We start from the raw sequence: 19,521 nt of genomic DNA, 5'->3' as shown, positions 1-19,521 counted from the left end.
CCTGGCGGTATCTGACTACTTCCAATCATGTATATAGTTTGGTAGCAGCTCACTATTAAGTAAAGTTCATTCCTGATAATTCAGTCTCTGTGGTTCACTTTATAATCTTGAAATTACAGACGTCTCTAAGTAGAATTGGGAAATACTCCAGCCTGAAAGCCCAGAGAACTGCTCCCAGTCAGGGTAGGCCGGGTGGGCAATGTATGGCGGGCCAGTCACACGCAGCCCCTCTGGTCTCTGGTGCAGCCTCTGCTGTACTGCCGAATTTTGCTAAACAAGCTAAATCTGTTCCTTTTCAGCGTCTGTTGCGGTTTGCCATGAAAATTTTGCCTCTGGGGGTTGAGGAGAGGGGCTGGGAGAGAAAGGGGACCCAGCCAATCAGGAGAGGAGTAAACTTTCCTTGGGACACCTGAGGGACATCCTAGTAGATAGGGGGTTCTGCCTCTGACATCAGCACCTGCCAATGATCCAGGGAGGGGAGCCAAGAGGTGTAAGTGGGAGCAATCTCCTCTTTGTTTCCTGCCAGCCTGGATTAACCAAGAAAGAGATGTCCTTTTTGTATAACCTGAAATGGGGTTGGTTGAGATGTGACTGCACCCTTTTGCTCTTATGGAAGAGTCCTCGGGCACAATAAATCTTAAAGAGACAGGAAGGAGGAGAGCTTTGGCTTCTGTCACATACCCCTCCCCTGTTTACACCCAACATATGCTCAGTCCCTTGAGTTCAGCTAGGCCTAAGCTCTCTTCAGTTTTGTATCAAGGGAATAAAGCTTCTCATGTATTCTGGTTTAAGTGCCCTGCAACTATATACCTTCTTACTTTGTCCTGTATTTTCTGTGCTCGCATTAGGACTACATAAGCCCGCTAGCTCCTCTCTTTCTCTCATTCTACCATTTCCATTCATTTCCCATCTGATAGGGCCGGTCCTAGGGTAAAAAGCACCCTGGGTGAAGAGGCCCCCCATAGCTTACCATTTCTTCTATTATTACCTATAACCCTTAATTGTGCCCCAATCCAGGGGGAGCTATAGCCTGTGACACCGATTCTGAGTCAGATGGGGAAGCTGTAGAGTCAGGCCTAGTCATGGGAAGCCAGGCACCTCAGAACTCAGTTCTGTTGGGCCTCTGACTGGCTTATGAGCTGGGAGGGGGTGAGATGCAGGCCGCTGATTCGGCCTATCTTCCACAGCTGGGAGACCTGACTTTGACAAAGGCCCCTGCTTCTCAACCAGGGATGGCTTTCATGGGAAGAGGGCAGCAGCAGGAGGTCTCTGCTGGAGAAGGAGTTTCGGAGGTGTCTCCTTTGGTGCGTCGTCATCGAAAGAGGGCAGTTCTGAGGCATCCGGTGAGCTGTATTTATTTATTTATTTATTTATTTCATTTCTATACCGCCCAATAGCCGAAGCTCTCTGGGCAGTTCACAAAAACTGTAGCAACTGCCAGGTTTCCCTGCCAGGTCTGAATGTCTCATAGTGATGTTTAGCGGCCGCACTCCTATATTTAAACCAGAGAACTGGCAGTAGACTTTGCTAGAAGCAACGTATTGGTAACCTGGAAAGCTTCCAGCTTTCGCTAGAACCGTGAACCTATTTGGATTTATTCTGTGTGCTGAATCCAGGGCTGATTGAACTGATTCTTGTCAAAGAACTACGTTGTAATCTGTTAACTGTGGACGTTTATTGGGACTGTAAAGGCTTATAGCTAATTACTGCATTAAAGGGTTTTACTGAGACTTGTGCCTCAGCTGTGGGAAGTCAGGTTTCGACATTAATAATATTTGTGGTTCTTATACCACTTGGTAATGTTGTTTCAAAGTAAAGATATGTCCTGCTCATTTTTGTTGTTGTTCAGTCAGTAAGTCGTGTCCGACTCTTCATGACCCCATGGACCATAGCACGCCAGGCCTTCCTGTCCTGTGCTCTCTCCCGGAGTGTGCTCAAGTCCATATTCATTGCATCGGTGATGCTATCTAGCCATCTCATCCTCTGCCGTCCCCTTCTCTTTTTGCCTTCAGTCTTTCCCAGCATCAGTGTCTTTTCCAGAGAGTTTTCTCTTCACATTAGGTGGCCAAAATAGTTGAGCTTCAGCTTCAGTATCTGTCCTTCCAATGAGCAGTCAGGGTTGATGTCCTTTAGGATGGACTAATTTGACCTCCTTGCAGTCCAGGGGACTCGTAAGAGTCTTCTCCAGCACCACAGTTCGAAAGCATCAATTCTTCGGCGCTCAGCCTTCCTTTATAGTCCAGCTCTCAGCCATACATTGCTACTGGGAAAACCATAGCTTTGATTATACGAACCTTGGTCGGCAAGGTGATGTCTCTGATTCTTACTATGCTGTCTAGGTTTGCCATAGCTTTCCTCCCAAGGAGCAAGCGTCTTTTAATTTCATGGCTACAGTCACTGTCTGCCGTGAACTTGGAGCCCAAGAAAGTAAAATCTGTCACTGCTTCCATTTCTTCCCCTTCTATATGCCAGGAAGTGACGGGGCCAGATGCCATGATCTTCATTTTTTTAATGTTGAGTTTCAAACCAGCTTTTGCACTCTCCTCTTTCACCCTCATCAAGAGGCTCCTTAGATCCTTTTCTCTTTCTGCCATTAGGGTGGTATCGTCTGCATATCTGAGGTTGTTGATAATTCTCCCGGCAATCTTAATTCCGACCTCTGATTCATCCAACCCGGCATTTCTCATGATGTACTCTGCATATAAATTAAATAAGCAGGGTGACAATATACAGCCTTGTCGTACTCCTTTCCCAATTTGGAACCAATCGGTTGTTCCATGTCCGGTTCTTACTGTTGCTTCTTGACCCTCGTACAGGCTTCTCAGGAGACAGGTAAGGTGGTCTGGTACCCCCATCTCTTTCAGAATTTGCCACAGTTTGTTGTGATCCACACAATCAAAGGCTTTAGCATAGTCAATGAAGCAGAAATAGATGTTTTTCTGGAATTCTCTTGCTTTCTCCATGATCCAGCGAATGTTGGCGATTTGATCTCTAGTTCCTCTGCCTCTTTGAAACCCAGCTTTTACTTACGGTAGTTCTTGGTTCACATGCTGCTGAAGCCTAGCTTGTAGGATTTTGAGCATCGCCTTGCTGGCATGTGAAATGAGCACAATTGTATGGTAGTTTGAACACTCTTTGGCATTGCCCTTCTTTGGAATTGGAATGTAAACTGACCTTTTCCAGTCTTGTGGACACTGTTGAGTGTTCCAGATTTGTTGGCATATTGAGTGCAGCACTTTAACAGCATCATCTTTTAGGATCTTAAATAGCTCAGCTGGAATACTGTCATCTCCGCTAGCTTTGTTGTTAGTAATGCTTCCTAAGGCCCACTTGACTTCACTCTCTAAGATGTCCGGCTCAAGTTCAGTGAGCACACTATCATGATTATCGGGGACATTAAGATCTTTCCTGTATAGTTCTTCTGTGTATTCTTTCCACCTCTTCTTAATCTCATCTGCTTCTGTTGGGTCCCTGCCTTCTTTGCCCTTTATCATGCCCGTCTTTGCACAAAACGTTCCCTTGAGATCTCCGATTTCCTTGAAAAGATCTCTAGTATTTCCCATTCTATTGTTTTCCTTGATTTCTTTGCATTGTTCATTTAAGAAGGCCTTCTTGTCTCTCCTTGCTATTCTCTGGAACTCTGCATTCAGTTGGATATATCTTCCCCTTTCTCCCTTGCTTTTCACTTCCCTTCTTTCCTCAGCTACTTGTAAAGCCTCATCAGACAGCCACTTGGCTTTCTTGCATTTCTTTTTCTTTGGGATGGATTTCGTTGCTGCCTCCTGAACAGTGTTATGGACCTCCGTCCATAGTTCCTCAGGCACTCTGTCTATGAGGTCTAATCCCTTAAATCTATTCCTCACCTCCACTGTATATTCATAGGGGATATGATTTAGGTCATACCTGAATGGTTTAGTGGTTTTCCCTACGTTCTTCAATTTAAGCCGGAATTTTGCAAGAAGCAGCTCATGATCTGAGCCACAGTCAGCTCCAGGTCTTGTTTTTACTGACAGTATAGAGCTTCTCTATCTTTGGCTTCAAAGTACATAATCAATCTGATTTCGATATTGACCATCTGGTGATGTCCATGTGTAGAGTCGCCTCTTGTGTTGTTGGAAAAGAGTGTTTGCTATGATCAGCGTGTTCTCTTGGCCAAACTCTATTAGCCTTTGTCCTGCTTCATTTTGTACACCAAGGCCATGCTTGCCTGTTATCCTGGTGATTTCCTGACTTCCTACTTTAGCATTCCAATCCCCTATGATGAAGAGGACATCTTTCTTTGGTGTTAGTTCTAGAAGGTGTTGTAGGTCTTCATAGAACCGATCAACCTCAGCTTCTTTGGCCTCAGTGGTTGGGGCATAGACTTGAATTACTGTGATGTTGAATGGTTTGCCTTGGATTCGTACTGAGATCATTCTGTCGTTTTTGAGATTGTACCCCAGTACTGCTTTTCCCACCCTTTTGTTGACTATGAGTGCTACTCCATTTCTTCTAAGGGATTCTTGCCCATAGTAGTAGATATGATGGTCACCTGAATTAAATTCGCCCATGCTTGTCCATTTTAGTTCGCTGATTCCCAAGATGTTGATGTTCAGTCTTGTCATCTCATGTTTGACCACCTCCAGCTTACCTTGATTCATTGATCTGACATTCCAGGTTCCTAAACAATATTGTTCTTTACAGCATCGGGCTTTCTTTTCACCACCAGACACATCCACAGCTGAGTGTCCTTTCGGCTTTGGCTCAGCCGCTTCACTCTTTCTGGTGCTACTTGGAAATTCCCTCTGCTCTTCCCCAGTAGTATATTGGACACCTTCTGACCTGAGGGGCTCATCTTGCGGCGTCATATCTTTTAGCCTGGTGATACGTTCCATGGGGTTTTCTTGGCAAGAATACTGGAGTGGGTTGCCATTTCCTTCTCCAGTGGACCACACTTTGTCAGAACTCTCCACCATGACCTGTCCATTTTGGGTGGCCCTGCACGGCATAGCTTATGGCTTCACTGAGTTACGCAAGCCCCTTCGCCACAACAAGGCAGTGATCCATGAAGGGGCTGCTGATTTTTAATCCAGAACAAATGACATTAACCTGGAAAGTGAAAAGGGAACGTACTTTAAAACTAATTGACGGAAGTTCATTTTTATAGTGACTTATAAACAACCTGTAGGACTTTGAGTAAAAAAGGTTAAAGACACTTAGGGTACCATCCTATGCGTGTTTAGATGGAGAAAAGCCCTACAACTCCCAGCATTCCCCAGCCAGCCTAGCTGGCTGGGGAATGCTGGGAGTTATGGGACTTTTTTCCACCTGTTAGATAAAAATAGTCCTTGCTTTCGGTTTAGAAGGAAAGGATGCCAGGCAGGCAGCAGTGGATCCAACACTATTTTATTGAAACGTTTTGCAAAACGGGTGCAGAGCAGTCTGGACCCCGAGACATGTGTGCAAAAGCCTTTTATACCATATTGCTTATATTGTTCTTACCAGTAACCAATGAAACAGTTAGTACATCGGCTCACCAAGTCAATAGCCAATAAACAGTCAGTATCAGCTTACCAAACTGTTAGTCATGAGCACGTCAGTATGATTTTCTTTTTGCTCTGCCTACATTTTTTCACCACTCGGGCTTTTATGTAACTTGAGACGCCAACAGTTACGGAGTCTCTTTTTCTAACAATTCCCTCCTTTAAGTCTTTATTCATGTCTTAAAGCATTTAAAACGGAGCCTCTTTATTGGTACAATAAAGCAAGAGCATCTGTTTTGACAGAGCGGTTTTTATCAATCGCTGGGATAAGCCTCTAACACAGGGGATAATGCAACAACCAAATAATACTAGAACTTTTATTACCACTACAAGCAAGATAAGGATTGAGGCTGCTAGGTGTTTCTATTTTCTAAACCACTTTTTTTTTTAACCAGGCGGTCACGGGGTTGTTAATCTCTGAATTCTCGGCTAATTCTTCAGACAAGGCGTTGAGACCTTGCAAAGCCCTTGTTACTGTGCCATTTGGGGCAGTGTTGTTAGGGATGAAGGTGCAACACCATCTACTTAGCATGACACAAACCCCCCTTTTTCCGCTAACATCATATCAAGAACATGCTGATTTTCCTAGGCCATTTGGCTAGTGGCATCTAGTTGCTCAGCCAATCCCTTTATAGCATCACGGGTATAGTTTATTGAGAGTCTGGCACTTTTTTCTCCCCATGCGTTAGGGTGCTGGAACAAACGGATCACACAGATGAGGAGGGAAGGAGTGTCCCACCTTAGAGGAAAAGGCAGCACCTTTGCTACTGATTTTTCTGTGGCACAAACAAAACAGTCAGACTTATTTAAGGACTTGGCTGTATACTTTATCTACTCTAACCACACATTATTAGTTTCCTCTGTTATTGGGATTCCTAACCTGGTTTTTTAGGGACGCCTCTCTTTCTTGGGGATCTGTACCAGAAGTGGTTTGAGGGCTGTAGGTGTGACATTTCGGGGTTTTATCTTAAAGCTGTCAAGCCCAAGTCCTTGAGGTATCACTATCTATGTTAATATTTTTTTGACTAACGTTACCAACACCACCCACAATACTTGCTTCATATTACAAGTTTTTTTGTAATTCGATCCCGAGCTTTTCCCAGATGTTGTGACTTGTATATTACAGGTGATTGTGGCTCCTGGATGGCTTCTTCGCCTGTGTCCCTGGCAGCTTCCGGAGGGGTGCCAGGGAGCAAAGGACTGTTCCCGTGTCCTTCTGTTTTTTCCAGGTGACAGAAGGAAGCAAGGGTCGCCTAAATGGCTTTATCCGGCTGCAATGTGTCCATTTGCTAGAACCCACAAGCTTTATACACGAGTGGCTGGTTGGTCCCACCAAATAAGGCCCCTCCCACCTTTTCTTTAAAGCTTTTTTACTCTACTTTTTCAGCAACACCTCGTCTCCCGTCTGGAAGAGATGGATAGGTGCATCTAACGGCAGTCTCTGGAACGGAACGGAATAAGCTCGTAGCTGTGAAAGAACAGACTGTAGAGAAGTCAACTGATCTCTTAACATCTGATTACCCATCTCCCACTTGACTTCCTCCCCCCTTCTGCAGTGTACCCGAGGCGGGAACCTAAACATCAGTTCGAAGGAGGACAATTTTATGTCTTTTCTTGGCATCCTTCGAAGCTTTGTTAAAGCTATTGGCAGAGCCTCAACCTAAGTGAGCTTCACCCCTCGTTGGAGTTTGGTTAAAGTCTCCTTGAGGCTCCGATTGATTCTTTCAACTTGTCTACTTGCCTGGGGCCTCCAGGGGCAATGTAAATGCCACTCTACTCCTAGAGTCTGTGCCAGTCCCCATGTAATAACTGAGGTGAAGTGTGAGCCCTGATCGGACTCTATAACTTCGGGCAGGGGGAACCGGGGCACCACCTCCTGTAACAATTTAGCAACAACAGTTTTAGCTTGGCAGTTTCTACATGGAAACGCCTCTACCCACCTTGTCATTTGACACACTATTACAAGTAAATACCTGTAACCCCTACATGGTGGCATTTCAGCAAAATCAATCTGCGCCCTCTGGAAAGGATAGTAGGCCCATGGTCGCCCTCCTTTTGGAGGAGGGGGTGCCCTGGGAGGGTTGGTTTTCTGGCAGACTTTACAGGTTGCGGCCAGTCGGTGGGCACATACAGTTATGCCAGGGGAGACAAACAGCCTCTTGCAATAGTCAATCATGGCTGATGCTCTAGGGTGTCCAAGAGAATGGTGAACTTGTTTTAGAACAACCCTCTGCAGGGTCTGTGGAAGAAGCAGTCTTCCATCTGTCATCTGGATCCATCTGTTGTCGCAGGGACTTATTCTGTGTTCTTGTGCCATCTGTAACTCAGCAGGGGAGTATGTGGGGCGCTCTTTTCTTTTGGGTAGAATGAGGAATGTTCCTTGGATTCCCTCTCTGGCTGCTCTTTTTGCGGCCTCATCTGCCTTCTGGTTTCCCTGTCTTCATTTTTCTTCTTTTTCTTTCCCATGGGCTCGGACGTGGACAACACCCACTTGTGAGGGTAGCTGGAGGGCATCTAGAAGATCCACTATTAGGCCGCCATTAGCCACTGGAGATCCGTTTGCTGTAAGGAATCCCTTCTCTTTCTACAGTTGCCCATGAGCGTGCACAACGGCGAAGGCATTTTTGCTATCGGTATACTCGCTTCCTTTTGCTTGCCTGCAGGGCTCTTTTTAGGCTACCAACTTAGCGGATTGGGTGGAGAAATGAGGAGGCAACCTTTCCTCGTGCACATTCTCGTCTAGAGTAACGAGGGCCGCTCCTGTGTAGCGCCTTCCATCTAGCATAAGACCTATCTACAAACAGGTCTTTGGCTCCCTCTATTGATTCGTCCTCAAGGTCTGGTCGGCCTTTGGTGTTTAGGTCTAATACTTCAAGGCAGTCATGATCTGGAAGTCCCGATCTGTTTGTGCCCAGTAATGTTGGCAGTAGTGTGGCGATATTAAAACTAGAGCAAGCCTTAAAAGTGAGGTTTTCGTTCGTTAGTGTTAGATAAAAAGTTCTTGCTTCTGGTTGAAAGAAAGGATGCCAGACAGGCAGCAGTGGATCCAACACTATTTTATTGAACGTTTTGCAAAACGGGTGCAGAGCAGTTAGCAGTCTGGACCCCGAGCTAAGCAAGCATAAGTCTTTTTATACCCCCTCCCCTTTACAATTTTCTGTTAGCCACAAGACATGTCAACTGACTGAGCCGTTAGCTGACTCCTTAGAGCACGACTGTGTCAACATGTTTATTTCTGATTATGCTTATGTGACTGTCTCACCAGACTTCCCCTTTTTAACAGATGTACACTGCCACTGGACATGTGTCCAGTGGGCTCATAATTATGACTAATAGCTCAAAGGTCTAGCAAAGAGCTGACAGCCAAAGAATAAGAGGACAGTCTTTTTCTAACAATTCCCTCCTTTAAGTCTTTACTCATGTCTTAAAGCGTTTTAAAACGGGGTTTCTCTATCAGCACAATAAAGCAAGAGCATTTGTTTTGACAGAGCAGTTTCAATTAACTGCTGGGATTTATAAACAAGAGGCGATTGTGGCTCTTGGATGGTTTCTTCGCCTGTGTCCCTGGCAGCTTCCGGTCGGGTGCCAGGGAGCAGAGGACCGTTGCCCGTGTCCTCCTGTTCTTTCCAGGTGACAGAAGGAAGCAAGGGTCGCCTAAATGGCTTTATCCGGCTGCAATGTGTCCATTTGCTAGAACCCACAAGCTTTATACACGAGTGGCTGGTTGGTCCCACCAAATAAGGCCCCTCCCACCCTTCCTTTAAAGCTTTTTTATTCTACTTTTTCAGCAACACCTCGTCTTTTGTCTGGAAGAGATGGATAGGTGCATCTAACAGCAATCTCTGGAACGGAACGGAATAAGCTCGTAGCTGTGAAAGAACAGACTGTAGAGAAGTCAACTGATCTCTTAGCATCTGATTACCTATCTCCCACTTGACTTCCTCCCTCCTTCTGCAGTGTACCCGAGGCAGGAACCTAAACATTAGCTCAAAGGGGGACAGCTTTATGTCTTTTCCTGGCATTTTTCGAAGCTTTGTCAAAGCTATTGGCAGAGCCTCTACCTAAGTGAGTCTTACCCCTTGCTGGAGCTTGGTTAGAGTCTCCTTGAGACTCCGATTAGTTCTTTCAACCTGCCTACTCGCCTGGGGTCTCTAAGGGCAGTGTGAGTGCCACTCTACCCCCAGAGCTTGTGCCAACCCTTGCATAACAGCTGAGGTGAAATGTGAGCCCTGGTGGGACTCTAGAACCTCAGGCAGGGAGAACCGGGGCACCACCTCCTGTAACAACTTAGCAACTACAGTTTCTGCATGGAAACGCCTCTACCCACCCTGTCATTTGACACACTATTACAAGCAAGTATCTGCAACCCCTACACGGTGGCATTTCAGCAAAATTAATCTGCACCCTCTGGAAGGGATATTACGCCCATGGTCGCCCTCCCTTTGGTGGAGGGGGTGCCCTGGGGAAATTAATTTTCTGGCAAACCTCACATGTTGCTGCTAATCGATGGGCACGTACAGTTAGGCCAAGAGAGACGAACAGCCTCTTGCAATGGTCAATCATAGCTGATGCCCCAGGATGTCCAAGAGAGTGATGCACTTGTTCTAAGATAGCTCCCTGCAGGGTCTGCGGTAGGAGCAGTCTCCCATCTGTCATCTGGATCCATCCGTCGCCACGGGGACTTACTCTGTGTTCTTGTGCCATCTGTAACTCGGAAGGGGAGTATGTGGGGGCTCCTCTCTTCTGGGTAAGACAAGAAATGTCTCTTGGATTCTTTCTTTGGCTGCCCTCTTTGCGGCCTCATTTGTCCTTAAGCAACTCGGCCAGCCTCTTGCCACGACATCAAGGACCTTGGAGTAATATCCCACCGGCCTCCAGGAGGGGCCCTTTCGCTGGCAAAGTACTCTCGAGGCTACGCCTTTATTTTTATGCACATAGAGTCTAAATGGTCGACTGGGATTTGGTATGGCTAGGGCAGGTGGCGACACAAGGGCAGCTTTGAGACTGAGGAAAGACTTATTTATCTTTTTGCAGTGCCTCATACAGCGGTCGCGCCGTCTCCCCATCTATGTAGACAAGAGGGTGGGCAGCTGGCTGGGGTTGAGGCACATGGAGATCTACCCAGGAGGAGATTTTATATCCCACAGAGTTGCGTCAGGGCAGGGCCCCTAGAGGTCTTTATCACCAATGCTTTTAAAGGTGTAGTTGGCCCCAATGTCAGCAGAAGAGCTGGAACGGCTAATGGCACGCAGACTGACGGAGCCCAATTTGCTTGAGACTTTTGCAATAGACTCCCTGCTTGCATCAGGAGAATCCAAAAGAGGGGGAGCCTTTACTGCTTGCTGGGTGCCTGGCTGCTGCAGGGCTCTATTGACTTGCCTGCGGAACATCTTGCGGATGCTGCCTCTTGATTTTTTTTTTTTCCTCATCATCAGTTCATCCACCATAGACTGCAGGCAGGTGCTCAGCATTATGGCCTGCAGGCTGGTGATTGTGACCCACTGTAGGCAGTCTTTATTTATCAGGTACTTAAAGGCAAGTTCTAGCTTCACCTCTGACTTGCCAGCGGTAGGGCCTGATGTCTCGTTGTGCACAGTGACCGAGGAAGTGACCCGCCAGCAGCGCATTCGGGTCACCTTGAAACGTCCCTCCTTGATCTGGTCATTGGGCAGCTTGACCTGGAAGTTCAGCTTACTATTCTCAGCCCCCACAATGATGTGGCAGCCCTTTTCGGGGAAGTCTGTGATGCAGGGGTCAAATTTGAGATAGCTGTAATACTTGAGGGTCTGTGCCAAGCGGATGAACTCCTCCTTGGAGACCTTATCTTGTAGGGACTTCAGCTGACGGTGTTGCCAACTTGGCACGAGAGGCCCTTCCGACCCTGGCCCAAACTAGGGGATTGACTCTGTTTTCTATTAAGCACCAGTCCTCGTCTGCCTCTGGGGCGGGCTCCTCTGCGACCTTTGAAAGGGCCATTTGATAGTTACTGCTCTGTTGCTTGGGGAGCTGTACTTCTATCCTTCCGTCAGAAGTGAAAGCAATCTCAATTTGGAGCTTAGTCAATAAGTCCCTTCTTAACAATGCCACCGGACAGGAGGGGGTACAGACAAATGCATGTGCTAGGTGTGTTTTCCCAACCTTGGTGAGCAAGGGACAAGAAAGGGGCACTCGGGTTGCCCTTCCCTCGACCCCCATTATGGTGGTAGATCCCCCACTTCCCGTTGGTGGTTGGCTAAGGGGGGAGGATGGACAGGGCGGCCCCTGTATCTACAAGGGCATCGTAGGAGCAGCCCCCAACTTTAATTTTGACTATGGGGTCCCGTCTTTGCCTCAGAGACGGCTCAGAGGGGGCTGGGCCCCGGTCTGTCTTAGTCTCTTTCTTGTTCATGCAAAATCCTTTCTGCCCCCCCCCTCCACACCCTCCTCTCTCTCTTTTTGCTTCAAGGCTTCACAGTCACGCTTCCAGTGCCTAATTTTCTTACAGAAGGCACACTGGTCTCTTCTCAGGGAGGACCCCTTCCTCCCTCCTTTTCCTCTCTTCTTAGCTCCTCCTTTGTTGGGTCTGAGAACCGCAGCGAGGAGCTTCGCTTGCCTCTTGTCTTTCATAAACTTTCTGGGCTCTACTAAAACACTTAGGTCAGCCACCAATCTTCTCTCAACTTTCTGCAACTTCTTTCTGATGTCTTGGCAACTATTTCCCACAAACTGAGTCGTGAGAATCCTTAAATTATTTGGGTCCTTCAAGTCAATATCACTATACTTGGCGAAGGCTTCCCTTAGCCTTTGGAGGAACATGGCAGGAGGTTCGTTTTTGTCTTGTTTTAAAGTCAGGACTTTTTGCAAATTGGGGGCCCCCCGCGCAGTTTGCTTCATGCCCGCTAAAACGAACCGAAAATACTCAGCATGTAGCTGTCTCTGTGCCGCCATGGCTACCCCCCAATCGGGCCGTCCTGTGGGCAGAGCTGCTGCCGTCTCATCCTCAGTTGCCTGGGGGTGTTCCTCTCTAAACCTGGCCCGTGCCCCCGCAAGGATGGTTGGTTTCTTATTGACCATCACAGGAGGGGCCAGAGACATGCATTTGACAACCCACGGAGTGGGCTTGCCGCCAAGGGGTACGCAGGTCGCCCATGAATCGATATAGGGGAACTGGTCTCAACTTCCCCTCTGTGTTACTATTATACGCACAGCAGATACCAGGGTTGGGTCAAAAGACCCCTCGGGTGGCCATTTGGGTTCTACTACCGGCCATTCCCAGGCACAAATAAGGACAAGGCAATCCTTTGTCATCTTAGTTCTATAAACTTGCTTAAAATGTGACCAGTTGCGCAAACAACACTCCAAGGGCATATGGGACTCTCCTGTAGGCCTAGATTGGGACCCGCCCATGACGGTGGGGATTTCAATCAACAATTCTCGTGCTTCGCCCTCCTCTGACCCAGCCCGTCTCCGGGGTAGGGAAATGCAGATCGGGGCTCCTCACTCGCTTCGCCCGTAGGCATCTCACACAATCACAAACACACCACCGTCCCGCATTTATCCCCTAATGTAAGCTGTTTCACTTACCCCAAAAGCCTCTTCTGTCCCACCCGCAGCTGCGTCCAGCTGCTTTATTGATCCACTGCCGGTGCCTAAAAGGAGTGATCACGTCTCCCTCTTCCTCTGGCGTTGGTCCCCAAGCGCTTTTGCCGCCGCCGTCGTGAGGAGAAGGCAGTGTAAACAACCGCCTGTGGCCACTTCTCCTCCACGGCCCCTCGGTTCAGTGCAAAGGGGACGCACCCCGAAGCAGGATCCGAGTCACGGCACCAAATTGTTAGATAAAAAGTTCTTGCTTCTGGTTGAAAGAAAGGATGCCAGACAGGCAGCAGTGGATCCAACACTATTTTATTGAACGTTTTGCAAAACGGGTGCAGAGCAGTTAGCAGTCTGGACCCCGAGCTAAGCAAGCATAAGTCTTTTTATACCCCCTCCCCTTTACAATTTTCTGTTAGCCACAAGACATGTCAACTGACTGAGCTGTTAGCTGACTCCTTAGAGCACGACTGTGTCAACATGTTTATTTCTGATTATGCTTATGTGACTGTCTCATCAGACTTCCCCTTTTTAACAGATGTACACTGCCACTGGACATGTGTCCGGTGGGCTCATAATTATGACTAATAGCTCAAAGGTCTAGCAAAGAGCTGACAGCCAAAGAATAAGAGGACAGTCTTTTTCTAACATTAGTAAACCTATTTCATATTGGGAATGCTGGGCCGGGTTGAGAAATTTGCTTCCTCCTCTTGATCTCAAAATTTGTGGCACCCCATGCGGCACCCAAACTTTAATGGGTCCTTCCATCGTCATTTTCTCGGCCTCGGTACAGATCAGAGCTGCTGCCGCTACTGCTCTTAGGCAACTTGGCCATCCTCGTGCTACGACATCTAGGACTTTGGAATAATATCCCACTGGTCTCCAAGAGGGCCCTTTTCGCTGGCAAAGCACTCCCGAAGCTATGCCCTTATTTTCATGCACATAAAGTCTAAATGGCTGGCTGGGATTTGGTACGGCCAGTGCGGGTGGTGACACAAGAGCAGCTTTAAGACTGAGGAAAGACTTATTCATTTCCTTAGTCCATTTCCATTTATCCAGTCTATCTTTCTGCAGCGCCTCATACAGCGGCCGCACTGTTTCCCCATAGTTTGCTATCCATAGTCGGCAGAATCTGGTCAACCCCAGGTAGGCCCTCAATTCGTGGGGGGACTTAGGGACAGGAGTGTCACGGATGACTTCAACTCTTTCTTGCCCTAGGCTCTGAATCCCTTTAGTTAAGTGGTAGCCTAGGAATTTTACAGTTGGTTGGGCCAACTGTACTTTTTCTTTTGACACTTTATAACCCCCCCCTAGATGGTTGACTCTGTTTTCTATTAGGCTCCAGTCTTCGGTGGCCTCTGGGGTGGATTTTTCTGCAACCTTTAAAAGAGCCATTTGGTAGTTACTACTCTGCTGTTTAGGGAGCCGTATCTCCATCCTTCCGTCAGGAGTAAAAGCAATCTCAATTTGGAGTTTAGTCAATAAGTCCCTTCCTAGCAATGCCACCGGACAGGAGGGGGTACAGACAAATGCATGTTCTAGGTGTGTTTTCCCAACTTTGGTGAACAGGGGATGAGAGAGGGGCACTTAGGTTGCCCTTCCCTCGACCCCCATTATGGTGGTGAACCCCCCACCTCCCGTTGGGGGCTCACTGAGGGGGAGGACGGACAGGGTGGCCCCTGTGTCCACAAGGGCTTTGTAAGAGCGGCCCCCAACCATTATTTTGACCATGGGGTCCCGTCTTGCCTCAGAGACGGCTAAGAGGGGGCCGGGCCCCATCTGTCTTAATCTCTTTCTTGTTTATACAGAACTCTCTCTGCTCCTCCCCTCTACTTTCTTTCTCTTTCTGTTTTAGGGCTTTACAATCTCACTTTCAGTGTCTAATCTTTTTATAGAAGGCACTGATCTTTTCCTAAGGGAGGCCCTTTTCTGTTTCTCTTTCTGATGTCTTGGCAACTATTTCTCACGAACTGAGTCGTGAGAATCTTTAAATTATTTGGGTCATTCAAGTCAACATCAGTATACTTGGTAAAGGCTTCCCTTAGCCTTCGGAGGAACATGGCAGGAGGCTCGTTTTTGTCTTGTTTTAAAGTCAGGACTTTTTGCAAATTGGGGGCCCTCCGCGCGGCTTGTCTCATGCCTGCTAAAATGAGCCAAAAATACGGCATGCCTCTGCCTTTGTGCAGCGGTGGCTAGTCTCCGATCAGGCTGTCTTAAAGGCAACACTGCTGCTATCTGATCTTCGGTCACAAGGGGGAGCTCCTCCCTAAGTTTGGCGCGCGCCGGCAAGAATACTCGGTTTGTGACTAAGGAAATAAGTGTTTAATAACATCTGTGTGTCGTTCCAGGTAGGATTGTGTGTGAGCCTCACATTTTCTATTAAGGACAACAATGGACTGGGGTCCTCCTCAAAGGAGGGGTTAAATTGTTTCCAATTATACAAGTCAGATGTCGTGAATGGGACATAAACAAACAACGTCCCTTGAGGATATTGGGCAGTAGGGTCGGGGACCTCTCTAATAGGGAAGGTCAATTTTTTCTTAATTATCACAGGGAGGGCCAAGGACATACATTTAATTACCCATGGGGCGGGCCTGCCGCCGAGGGGTACACAAGTTGCCCACAAATCAATATAAGGGAACTGGTCCCAACTTCCCCTCTGTGCTACTGTTGTTCGCACATCAGATACCAAGGTTGGGTCAAAAGACCCCTCAGATGGCCATTTGGGTTCTAATATTGGCCATTCCCGAGTGCAAAAAAAGACAAGACGATCCTTTGTCATCTTAGTTCTATAATCTTGCTTAAAACGTGACCAATTGCGCAAACAACACTCCAAGGGCGTATGGGACTTCTTCGCAGACTTAAATTGGGACCCGCCCATGACGGTGGGAATTTCAATCAGCAATTCTTGCGCTTCGCCCTCCTCTGACCCAGCCTGTCTCCAGGGTAGGGAAATGCAGATTGGGGCTCCCCACTCGCTTCGCCCGAAGGCGTCTCACACAATCACAAACACACCACCATCCCGCGTTTATCCCCTAATGTAAGCTGTTTCACTTACCCCAAAAGCCTCTTCTGTCCTGCCCGCAGCTGCGTCCAGCTGCTTATTGATCCACTGCCGGTGCCTAAAAGGAGTGATCACATCTCCCTCTTCCTCTGGCGTTGGTCCCCGAGCGCCTCCGCCGCCGCCATCGTGAGGAGAAGGCAGTGTAAAACAACCGCCTGTGGCCACTTCTCCTCCGCGGCCCCTCGGCTCAGCGCGAAGGGGACGCGCCCCGAAGCAGGATCCGAGTCACGGCACCAAATTGTTAGATAAAAATAGTCCTTGCTTTCGGTTTAGAAGGAAAGGATGCCAGGCAGGCAGCAGTGGATCCAACACTATTTTATTGAAACGTTTTGCAAAACGGGTGCAGAGCAGTCTGGACCCCGAGACATGTGTGCAAAAGCCTTTTATACCATATTGCTTCTATTGTTCTTACCAGTAACCAATGAAACAGTTAGTACATCGGCTCACCAAGTCAATAGCCAATAAACAGTCAGTATCAGCATACCAAACTGTTAGTCATGAGCACGTCAGTATGATTTTCTTTTTGCTCTGCCTACATTTTTTCACCTCTTGGGCTTTTATGTAACTTGAGACGCCAACAGTTAGGGAGTCTCTTTTTCTAACACACCTAAATATGGATAGGCTTGTGCCTTTACTGTTTTTGTTGGCCCTAGTTCACTGCAGACAGTACACTCAACAAACATCGAGTCACCAAGCTCAGCTCAGCACCGTCTTCAGCTTGGTGGCCTGGGCAAGCGAGCACAAAGCTCGCCCACTCCTAAGGCTGGACTTGCCTATCTCTACAGAATCAATTGGGTTGTACATCTATAACCCAACCCTATCTCTACAGAATCAATTGGGAGATTTCCTGTCTCCCTTCTGGTTCCAGATTTAATTTGCTAACCCTCTTTCCGATCAGCAGGCTAATCTAAATATTAGTTCATATGCAAACTTTACAAAGTGCATGTAGCAGAACTATAGTTAATACCTATAAACTGTATTGTGTATATGCTCAGTTCAGTACTTTGCTGTCAAAGATTATAAGGGGAAAACTATTGTTTGAAATAGGCTGCTTCAGTTTCAGGATCAGCTGCTATTACAAATAGACTCTTACAGTTCTGTGACAAAAATCCAGAGGCAAATATGTTTTTCTATAAAAGAAAATTGAGAGATTCCTGTATTGAGAGGAGGTGGGACTATAGAATACATTGGCAATATCCATTCCATCATTAGTAGTTCTTCCCTACTAGAAGAAGGCCAGGATCTCTTCTTGATCATCCCAGAGTTCAGGACACGGAATAATGGGCTCAAGTTACAAGAAGCCAGATTCCGTCTGAACATCAGGAAAAATTTCCTGACTGTAAGAGCAATACGACAATGGAACCAATTACCTGGGGAGGTGGTGGGCTCTCCCACACTGGAGGCGTTCAAGACGAGGCTGGACAGCCATTTGTCAGGGATGCTCTGACTCGGATTCCTGCATTGAGCAGGGGGTTGGACTCGATGGCCTTGTAGGCCCCTTCCAACCCTACTATTCTATGATTCTATGATTCCCAAATTTATTGAAGCAGGGGTGGAAGGTGGATTATATTTAAGATTAGAATTAGACAAACTTGAAAGCTTGGTAGAATGTTTTCTTTTTATGATTATTATTAGAATCATGTCAAATCAAATAAAAAAGGGATAAGAAGTTATGGTGGATTTTAGTATTTTCTTTCTGTATTGTAATTAGAACTCCATTTCCTTATAGTTTGGAAACTTTCATGATGATAATTCACAAATTGTATGGCAGGTCATAAAAGAAAATCACCTAAGGTCTCAAACTAAAAGCTCCTCAATTTGGGAACTGTTTGCTTTCCATCTTCAAAGATGAAAAGTGTTTCACCAACTTGGCATGACAAAGCCCTAAGAACATTTCATTAATCCCAATAACAGTGTATTGGCTTGAATATTTCTTTTAAAGCTTCAACGTTTTGAAACCCAATTATAAAAGTATTCTAATCAGCAATTCTGGGTGGAGTTCCTAAAGATGTTTCTACATTTGTATGTATAAAAACAAAGAAGGGAATAGAATACTTCTTGTGGAAAGATGATGCACACATCCTTTAAAAAAAAGAGAGAGAGAGAGAATGGGAACAAAAGGGTGGGATAGGGTTTTTGACCGAGGGATGGTGCCTGGGTCCATGTTCGACATAATTCCCTGTGACAAATTCCAGAAGGGTAACTTGATAGTTTGTTGTAGCAATTCTGGGACACTTTAAATACAAACAAATTTGGACCGGATCATACGTAATCAGTGTGGATTCCACATAGTTAGATTAGATTTGACCAAAACTGTATTCAATAATCTTCAAAGTGTTCCAAAATGTGGGAGCAGGATCATATGTACATGATATTTGTTTTTATTTATTAATTTATACAATTTACAGGTTGCTTTATAATTGAAGTTTTCTGGGTGGCTTACAAGGATTACAACACATGAAATTACAATATATACATTTAGCATAATGACTGAAAAACTGCACACCCATACAACGGTACACACAGAATGTTCTTTCCATGGAATTCTGGGATCTTGATTGTGTGGTGAGAGGGAGGGCTCCACATCTACAGTGTTCCAAGTGGAACTCTTTTACACTGAATGCACAGAGGTTAGGTATGTGTGATTCTACCCCCCCCCCTTCATGCATTCAGATAAATATATGAACAGGGCTTTTATCAGCTATAACTCGTCATATGGGTTAGAGGGCCTGGTGTAAGCTGCTTTGGTTATTTTTAAATGAAAAACTAAACGTGTTTTAATTAATTAGATAAATAATGATGGGACAGAATCCAAAAATGGGTGGGTTTGGACATCAGATTTCTGTAATCTGTCCCAATCCATTTTGAATCTGACAAAGTGTCAGGCAATAGACAGCTGGAGAGCAGCATTGGATGCTGCTTCCTGAAGGTGCACAGGGTTGTAATCACAGGTGCAACAGCTTGTCCCGCACTTGGCCTTTCCTTTGAGAAAGGCTGAGTGAGGGGAGTACTGGTCAGCAATTCCTAAAGGCACTCCTGAAGGTGCTTTATCTGCCTACATGCCTGCTGGGTGACTGGAGAACCAATCACCTGGCAGGCAGAGAGACACGTCTCCACCATCCTGGCTCTGAGCTGGAGAAGGCTGGCAGAGGCACGGAGGTTTATCTCTACATCCGCTGGGCAGTTGAAGGCAAACTCCCCCAGCATGCCTCCATTGCTCCTTGCCATCTCTGGGCTGCAGGGGGATGGCAACGGTGCTTCCTTTAGTCCCTGACCCCATGATGCATTTCAAAGATGCAGCATGAGATCAGAGAGAAGATCCCACCAATTCAGCTGTGTGTGTAGGTAGGGAGAGGGCAGTTGATG

General features: G+C 46.7%; 1 protein-coding gene across 1 annotated transcript; it reads right to left on the bottom strand.

Moving 5' to 3' along the window:
• Positions 1-10,690: 10,690 nt before the first annotated feature.
• On the bottom strand, positions 10,691-19,383 carry LOC146352332 (sorting nexin-17-like). The gene is made up of 3 exons (XM_084829653.1): positions 19,215-19,383; positions 10,902-11,403; positions 10,691-10,817 (listed from the first exon to the last, which is right to left on the bottom strand). Exons 1-3 carry the CDS (start codon positions 19,381-19,383, stop codon positions 10,691-10,693), a joined length of 798 nt encoding a protein of 265 aa, XP_084685779.1.
• Between the last annotated feature and the right edge of the window lie 138 nt (positions 19,384-19,521).

The sequence above is a fragment of the Heloderma suspectum genome, chromosome 2, assembly GCF_057233095.1.
Source record: "Heloderma suspectum isolate Gila_16-S chromosome 2, 16-S_ref, whole genome shotgun sequence".
In the NCBI taxonomy this organism is placed as follows: domain Eukaryota; kingdom Metazoa; phylum Chordata; class Lepidosauria; order Squamata; family Helodermatidae; genus Heloderma; species Heloderma suspectum.
This window is presented reverse-complemented; position numbering and strand designations above follow the sequence as displayed.